Consider the following 9,034-nt stretch of genomic DNA (forward strand, 5'->3'; position numbering starts at 1 on the left):
CAACTGGCTCCTCCAAATATCCATCATTGTTTTCTTCTACTATCGTAGTCAACCGGCATGACTGACTACCCTAGCCACTAACTGGTACAATTTCACTTTCATTTGACGATTCGGTTGTTCTTAATTTTGAAGACTAAAAATAGTTATGACACGAAGTTAGTATGGATATAACCAAGATGTAGATGAATCTATAAACAAAATTAAACTAGGAGATGGAGATACAACTCGACATAAATATGAAATTAGAGATGATGAAGAAGAAACTAAAATATCATATGGATGTAAAAATGAAATTGAAGTCACTCACCTTCTCGTTTTACTAATATCGAGGGAATTTGTATGGCTATTGTTAACAACTTTATGTCAAATTTAAAAAGTGGAAATGATATAACTCGAATGCCCAAATTCTAGAAATAGCCCAACGATTATTAAATCTAGAAAATTTACGAGTTTATTTTATTTGAAGTTTATCTCGAAAAGAATGCCTAACATTTTAATTTTCTTAAATCTATATTGTTTTGGTTATTGATAATTTGAAAAAATGACAAATGCAATGTGTGATTTAACTATGATATTTTGTATCTCTGTTTAATAAAATTATAAAAAAAAATATAAGAAAATCGAATATTGTAAATAATCTTAGGGAAATGTTAATGACAACTCTTAGAGTTGTCATTAAATTTTTTTTAATGCATAAAGAGTTCTACATTTGTAAGTTAAATGATAGTATTTTTCATAAAAATAGGTGTTTATTTAATTGTACAATGAAAACATACAGGTATAATTTTCTTAATGACAACCCATAAGATTGTCATTAGCATTTTCTATATTTTTATAAATACAATACTCTCTTAAATACTTTTTCAAATCACTGCCTCGTCCTAACTCACGGTTAGTTTGACATTTTGGTAAAACCTGATTTATATCGTCATAATAAACAACGCTACTAAACATTGATATTATCGAGCAACAGATTAATAAGAGTAATAATAATACTCGTAAATTACGTTTTGTAAAAAACCCGATTACTCGTCGATTAATCCCCGATTAATCATTTTTAAAAGCAATCCGTTCCGATTTTCCGAAATCCGTTTAATTAATCGGTCATCGTTAATTAATGAGTCAAAATCGAATTTAGTAATCAAATTTGGTCAAAGTAAATCTGATTTTTGAAATTTAATTTTAATGCATAAAGTACAATATGATTAATCGTCGATTAATTTCGACCCTCGTTGGCTACATATTAAAAACACAATTTTATTTCTGCAATGAAGTATCCACTCATGACACATTTCCCATACCGTTTGGGGGTAAAGGGGAGGGGGGTTTTACTTGGCCGTGACCTTGGATCGGTTTCAAGGTTTCCTCCCGGACAGCGACGGGGTTTAGCACTGCATCGGCATAGTCGAAACGGAAGATGATCGCGACCGACGGAAGATGATCGCAACCGTCAGTTAAAGTCCCCTTCGGTCCCAATCGCTGTTCCAACAAAAAAAAAATTCCCTAATTGTCGATTAATGCTTCCAAACCATCACCACTTTCGAACACACCCACATCAGTGATCTATCTATATTCCAAATTCGGAGCCATGGCTGCATTATCAAACTCCTCGATTTCACTAAATCAATTATCATCTGGTATTCTTTCTAAAATCATTCATCAGCATTGTGTTTTGATTAGTTTAATTGAAAACTTGATGACTTTATGTGTTGATCGATAGAATTTTAAAACCCTAACATTTCGCATTGTTTATTTTAACTGATTTTGAGATATACTGTAGCAAAATTTAGGGTTTTACTAGTACTTATTTTGTATATTTATTAAAATTTTACAATCACATAAGTAGAACATGATTTTATTGAGTAAAGCTTATTCTAACTGGTCTGTGATTACAGAGTTCATTGAATATTGGAAAAGGTTTTGGCCGTCATCTGAGATATGTTACTAATTAAGAGACTTTACATAACATTATTTTGAATGTGATCATTGAAATCAAAATACTGTAATACTTGGTGAAGGCATCTAATTAATTTAAAATGTAATTAAAAAGTATCTTATTAATTAGATATTACTGGTGTGATGTTGTTGTAGGTTCGGATTTGAAGTCGCGAGCAGTAAATTGTTGTTTGGACAACATCACGCGGGTAATACGTAATTACGCTCGTCTAAAAGGACACTTACCGTTCAAGCAAGATACAGGTAATTGATACTTTTGATGATTGGTGACTGTTTCATGTAAGTTCTATATTTCAGAGCCATACAAATCATCTTGCTTTCTAAAGTGGCTTACGCGACAGTACTTATTTATGAAGAACCCTTTATTGTCCAGAAAAAGTCTTTGCTTTTAGCCTGAATATAATACATATTTATGGTTCATGATGAAGTCCAAGTTACATTTTTTGGGGGGGACAGGAAGTCGGTATATAGTCACCATGTTTCTGTAATAACTTATCTCTACAACTAATACAAAATTGGATTGGGCCGGTTCTGCACAACGTAAATTGTCATTTTATCAAAAAAGAAGATTCATTTTTCCAATGTTTGTTATTATTTCCCTCTCAATATTTGATCATCTTATGTGCTTGTTAGAAGTAAGTTATCATTGTTATAATCATCTGCAGTGATGATGGAAGATCGAGCAGTGGGAGTGCCGCCTTTGTTGGTGTCTTTGTTCTTGGAGGATTAATTTTTGGCACGCTTGTCTTGTCTATTCACCTCAGGTTAGAATTTATTATGGATTTGTGTATCGGCTTGAATTTAAACTTATTAATTCATAAAAATGCCATATCGATTTTAACCAGATAAGCATGACACTAGCAGTAGCAGGATCAGACAAAAAGGAGTTGTTGAGGAAGCTGCCTTGCTTTCATTTATGACGAAGAAAAAGCTTTGGAGGTAGACAATTTTCTGTTTTTTTATAACATATCTCAATTTATTATTTATGAACAGAACCCGTTTTCTTTATAACTTAAGATATATCATCTGTAGTATCGTTTAACTGCCTTAGATGAAGTTGGTGGGTTAACCCAACCCATTTTCACCCACCTTTAAACGTTGCATCTTTAAACTGAACCCGTTTTGACACGTCACCACACCTGTCCATCTTGCGACTGCAAAAAACTGGCAGAGAAGATAGCACAGCTGAACGATGCTATAGATGATGTATCATCTCAATTAAAATCAGACGAGGAGTCAAATGCAAATGGTGCCATTGTTCCTGAGAAGTCCCAATCCATTGCCTGAACACATATTCTGTTTTTAATAACATCATAGTCATCGATATCTTCGTATCAGTACGCAATATTTATTCCAATAAATAATAGTCTATACATATACATATTTATATTCTTGGATTCCTGACTTCAAAATATCAGTAATAAATATAACTTGTCGATGCGTATATTCCTTAAGTGGCAATGTGATGCAGGTATAAATTTGTGTTTATTTCACCGTAGAGCTAGAATGATTGCAATTCCGACACTGCTCTAGTAACTTGTACCTTATGCACCAAAGGTTGTACCATTGCCCAGTTCAAGCTTACCTTTTATATGATCGAAAGCCTGATAACGCTATAATGACTTGTACCAAGACCTTTAGTCCACTGCTTGTAGGAACTATACCGTACAAGTTACTTATGCATGCATGTTACTATCTTTATCTGGATTGGTGGTGTTTTAACCTAAAACTGGGACCCACCTTGATACATGTGGACGCCAGGTGGAAATGATATCTGGTATCCAAACCATTTTGTGGTAATTTGCTTTTCAACCTTGCAAATTATCACTATACCTTATCCTTCTAGTAACATGTTATTTGTGGATTCTTTTTGGTGCATGAATTGCAATTCCATATTCTCATGTAACCTTCACCTTTTACACCCTTATCAAAACAATTGTTATCAAAATGATATACATTAGCTAACTTATAACAGTTTCACATAAGGTTATAGACCAAATTTAAATATATAAATATAATAATTACCAATATGAATCCTTAAATAATCAGGATTTCAAACATATAATAAAAAATCTGATTATCACAACTTCAAACAAAATAAGATAATGCCAAACACTCTCTTGGGTAACACTCATGTTACCAAAAAAGAATAAGATGCAAAACATGATATTTGGGAGGTGGATATTAGATACATGATCTTATCTATGTCTAAAACCACTCATCTCTTCACAATATTTTCAACCCCATAATCTTATTAATAAAAAATAAAGATGTCATATGAATTACGTATTAATATTTAAAATTTGTATATAAAAACTATGTAAAGCATAGACCTCTGAGTTTTTAGTTGCATTATTTAGTCATGGCTTCCAATGCAGCTTTAGCTTCTACAAGAATCCCTACCATCACCAGGCTTCCTTCTAAAACTTCCTTCTCAACATCCTTTCCTTCTCAATGCTCCACCAAGGTATATATTTCAATTTATATTTATATGTGCATTATTATTATTATATGATTAATATAAAAGTAATACGGAGTATTAATTTGTGTTTGTGTTGTTTAGATATAAATTTGAATTTGAATGTTAATTTGGTTGGTATACAGAGGACCGAAGTAGCGGAATTCTCTGGGCTACGATCTGGCGGTGGTGTGACTTACTCTAAGTACGTCAAGGACTCGTCTTTCTTCGACGTTGTGTCTGCCCAATTCGCCACTAAGGTATATGTTACTTATTTGGAATTGAATTTGAGAGGCAGTATTTGATTAATATTTGCTGCATATGATTTTGATTATTTAAGTAAATTTTGTGAGTGAACATTCTATAATTAAGTAGCATGCATGAAACACTTTCAATAGTTCAATGCCCTCATAATATCATTCCATCAGGGTATATCAATGTAAAAAGATTATGCAGATTAGTATCTTAATTTTAAAAATTTTGTGAGTCAGGCCGCAGGATCAGCTGGTGTTAAGGTAGAGACGGTTGCAAAATTGAAGGTAGCAATCAATGGTTTCGGACGTATTGGCCGCAACTTTCTCAGATGCTGGCACGGACGTATAGACTCCCCACTCGAAGTCGTGGTGGTCAACGACAGCGGTGGTGTCAAGAACGTAAGTAAACCACAATTGATTGATATTGATATTAATATTAATTAAAGGTATAATAAGATTCTTAATTAATCTTGATTACAAATTTTCACGATTTCGTATGTAGGCTTCTCACTTGCTTAAATATGACTCCATGTTGGGTACGTTTAAAGCTGATGTTAAGATTGTTGATAACGAGACAATTAGCGTTGATGGAAAGCTTATCAAGGTTGTTTCTAGCCGAGACCCTCTCAAGCTTCCATGGGCTGAACTTGGTATTGACATTGTTATCGAGGTATATATGTCTAATCTTCCATTACAAGAAAAAATGGTCATTTGTGACCACTTTTTAGTGACGACTTATTATTTTGGTAATGCTATTTAGTTACCATCAAAAAAGTTATCACTGAATGGTCACTGTAGTGACCAATTTAAGTATTTTGGTCTCTAATAGTGTTTAGTGTTTTGTGACGGATATATAGTAACGAGAAGTGACCAACCTATTCTGGTCACTATCTTGGTTTAGTGACCAGTTTTGTGTTGTTAGTGACGAAATAGTCCCTGTCACTAAAGCTGTTTTTTCTTGTAGTGTTTTTTCGTTGTAAATTGTTCTTTGAGATCAAAATCAATCACTATACAATCGTGGTTCCTAAATTATGCTATCTAATATCGCTTTGGGTCAATATGATAAATCTTTTTATGAGTCAGAATGATTTGGTTCCGGCTGAGTTGTGTACAAGTCAAAACTCAAAACATGTATCGAAATGGGTAAAGTTTTGAATTTATCGGAACATATAGTGTCAGTTGACTTGCCAACGTTTTTTTGTACATCTTAAATCAATATCACTCAAATAAAGGGAAAATGTTAAATACAACTAACAGCAAAATATAACTTTTGTTGAAAACTAAGACCAAAATAAAATTAGCAGCAAATTAAATCTTTACAGGTGAGTGTAATTGAGTGAATTGAAATTACTGAAGATTGTATATAATCTTGAAAACTTTTGTTGACAATGATATGTATGCACTAAATCTAGGGAACTGGGGTGTTCGTTGACGGACCAGGTGCAGGAAAGCACATCCAAGCCGGTGCTAAGAAAGTCATCATCACTGCACCTGCAAAGGGGGCTGATATTCCAACGTATGTCGTTGGTGTTAACGAACAGGAATATGATCATGATGTTGCCAACATCGTTAGGTAAGTTTATATACAAATTTTTCTTATCAGGGCTTATTCATATTTCATTATCGAACTAAATTTGTGTCATATATTTGTTTTTCAGCAACGCTTCATGCACCACCAACTGCTTGGCTCCTTTCGCCAAGGTCATGGATGAAGAATTCGGTTAGCACGTTCGCATACCTTGAAAAGAAAAACGAAATAACTTTAATAATTAGCTATCGATCTCTGTGCAACTAACTTGGTCTGTTTATTCCCAGGTATCGTAAAGGGAACCATGACTACAACTCACTCTTACACTGGTGACCAGGTACATTGTTAAAGTTAGACATTATGTCAATAATTGTGTGTTGTTAGCCTAAAATTAAGGGTTGTTTATGTATATATCAGATTAGATTAGATATGCCAAGTTAAATGTTTTTAGTAAAGACAAAATTACAAAGATAGTCCTTATGGTTTGTACCAAATTGTAGGTTCAGTCCCTAAACTTTTTTCCCGACAAGGACAGTCACTACACTAACAAGTTTTATTTTTGACGCTTTAAAGCGTGGAAACTAGACATATTTTTGACACTTATGAGTGCCACAAAGTTTTTGACACTTAAAAGTTAATAACACATAAAAGTTAATAACACCTAAATTTTTTGGCGCCATATTTTTTCATGTTTCAAAGTTTGACGCCATATTTTACACGCTTCTAACTTATATTCACATTTTTAAGTGTGAAAAACTCGTTCAAAAAGTGTTAAAAGTACAATATTAGTTGTAGCGGGACTATTTCATAAACAGTCCCTCCGTCTGACGACCGTTAAAAAATTCCGTTAACATTATAAACATATGAATGGTTAAGCATTATTTATTTATTCTAGTAATGATAGTGATGGATATTGTGTGGTTCAGAGGTTACTGGACGCATCACACAGGGACTTGAGAAGGGCTAGAGCCGCAGCATTGAATATAGTCCCAACCAGTACGGGTGCAGCTAAGGCTGTATCGTTGGTCCTGCCCCAACTAAAGGGCAAGCTGAACGGCATAGCACTTCGTGTCCCCACACCTAATGTGTCCGTTGTTGACCTTGTGGTCAACGTGGCTAAAAAGGGACTCACAGCCGAGGACGTAAATGCTGCTTTCCGCAAAGCAGCTGATGGACCATTGAACGGAATTTTAGCCGTGTGTGACGAGCCGCTGGTGTCGGTTGACTTTAGGTGCTCTGATGTTTCTACAACAATTGACTCGTCGTTGACCATGGTCATGGGTGACGATATGGTTAAGGTTGTTGCTTGGTATGACAATGAATGGGGATACAGGTATGGATGTGAATATTTTTGTGTTTTTATATATGATTATAAATTATAATTATAAATATAAATATAAATATAAATAAAAGGTTATTAACATTATTTATGTATATATAAATATAAAATCTAGCCAACGTGTGGTGGATTTGGCGCATTTAGTGGCAAGCAAATGGCCGGGGGTTGCAGTGTCAGGAGGAAGTGGGGATCCTTTGGAGGATTTTTGCAAGTCAAATCCTGCTGAAGAAGAGTGCAAAGTTTACGAATTTTGATTTTATTTTTTTGTTTCTCAAAAAATATTACTCCGTATATCATCTTATTATTTAAGATCAACATTGAAATGACCTTCAAGTTATTATGTTTCTAATTTTAATTTCATGGTAACTAGCAGGGACACTTCAATTTATTACTAGTATTTTATTATTTTATTTGTTTATTGACATTAAAATACGCTTCATCACCCGAGATCCCAACCAAAACGTAGGATTAACGTCCGAGAACAAATGATCTAACAGATTTTGTTTTGATTTATTAGATGTGTGCTTAAAATTAGTCGTGAGGAGTTTAAACTTCCATAAATAATAGTGACTTGTTCTTTAACCACGTGATATTGTTTTTTAATTTGTAACAACCAAATTACGTGTGTTGACTGTTGTACTTGCACAAACTTAAGTTTTTAATCTATTAATAAAAAAACTTCTTTTGCACAAAAAATAATACTCCCTTTCTCACACAAGAAGTATCCAGAATATTATTTATCCAAAATATTATTTTAATTTGCTCAAAAGTTATGAGAAGTTAATAGAATATAAGATGAAGTATGAATAGCTGTTATGAGAAGTTAATAGAATATAAGATGAAGTATGAATAGCTGGTATGTTTGTCAAAACTAGCTGGTAACTGCTAGCTGGTAACTGTTAGCCAGATAGTTGTTAGTTTTTTTATATGTATTTTTGTATTTTGCATAGTAGTTCTAACTGTTAAAATAAAAAGTAAAATAACAAAAAACTTGAACATTTTCTCAAACGCTAATTCAAATAGCTTTTGGCTTTTCGCCTGAGTCTAAAAACTAAAAGTTTTTCTAACCAAACGGATTTTTTTATTATATATGAGAGTTTTCGTAAAAGCTAAAAGTTTTCTGCAAAACATGCATGTCCGGGGTAGAGTAAGACTTTGTTTATATTTATTTTTATTAAGTCATATTGTCTTGATGGACATATAAGGTATGTTTGGCAAAAATAGATGATAGCTTTTAGATGGTAGCTGTAAGCTTTTAATATATTTTGATGTTTGGCAGATGAGCTAAATCTGTTAAATAAATAGTAAAATGACAAAAAGTTATAAGCTAAATGTTGGTCCCTTGATTAATAACAGGAGTATTGTACAGGGGGTGAATACAATTCTTTTGTTTATCTTAACAGTTTAAGCAAATTAGTATTCATGCAAGTAAACTAAATAAGAGTCAAAGGTAAATTTTCAACGATTATTCTTTATTGATATAAATCACAAAGAATCAC

At 33.1% G+C, this 9,034-nt stretch overlaps 1 protein-coding gene and 1 long non-coding RNA gene across 2 annotated transcripts; both read left to right on the forward strand.

Moving 5' to 3' along the window:
- The first annotated feature begins 1,506 nt into the window (after positions 1-1,506).
- On the forward strand, positions 1,507-2,859 carry LOC139894534 (uncharacterized). The gene is made up of 4 exons (XR_011775059.1): positions 1,507-1,637; positions 2,092-2,199; positions 2,622-2,720; positions 2,802-2,859. It is a non-coding gene; the product is annotated as an uncharacterized lncRNA (long non-coding RNA).
- A 1,329-nt stretch (positions 2,860-4,188) lies between these two features.
- On the forward strand, positions 4,189-7,901 carry LOC139894533 (glyceraldehyde-3-phosphate dehydrogenase B, chloroplastic-like). The gene is made up of 9 exons (XM_071877872.1): positions 4,189-4,423; positions 4,561-4,674; positions 4,906-5,067; positions 5,171-5,338; positions 6,081-6,241; positions 6,327-6,388; positions 6,484-6,533; positions 7,123-7,529; positions 7,651-7,901. Exons 1-9 carry the CDS (start codon positions 4,319-4,321, stop codon positions 7,787-7,789), a joined length of 1,368 nt encoding a protein of 455 aa, XP_071733973.1. The 5' UTR covers positions 4,189-4,318; the 3' UTR covers positions 7,790-7,901.
- Positions 7,902-9,034: the final 1,133 nt, after the last annotated feature.

The sequence above is a fragment of the Rutidosis leptorrhynchoides genome, chromosome 2 (genome assembly GCF_046630445.1).
Source record: "Rutidosis leptorrhynchoides isolate AG116_Rl617_1_P2 chromosome 2, CSIRO_AGI_Rlap_v1, whole genome shotgun sequence".
Taxonomy (NCBI): domain Eukaryota; kingdom Viridiplantae; phylum Streptophyta; class Magnoliopsida; order Asterales; family Asteraceae; genus Rutidosis; species Rutidosis leptorrhynchoides.

Bases quoted from the DNA above. Each gene is read 5' to 3' on its own strand.
- LOC139894533 (XM_071877872.1), top strand. From the start codon at position 4,319: ATGGCTTCCAATGCAGCTTTAGCTTCTACAAGAATCCCTACCATCACC. The intron at 5,068-5,170 runs GTAAGTAAACCA...TTTCGTATGTAG, and splicing joins ACAGCGGTGGTGTCAAGAAC to GCTTCTCACTTGCTTAAATA. The intron at 6,534-7,122 runs GTACATTGTTAA...TGTGTGGTTCAG, and splicing joins ACTCTTACACTGGTGACCAG to AGGTTACTGGACGCATCACA.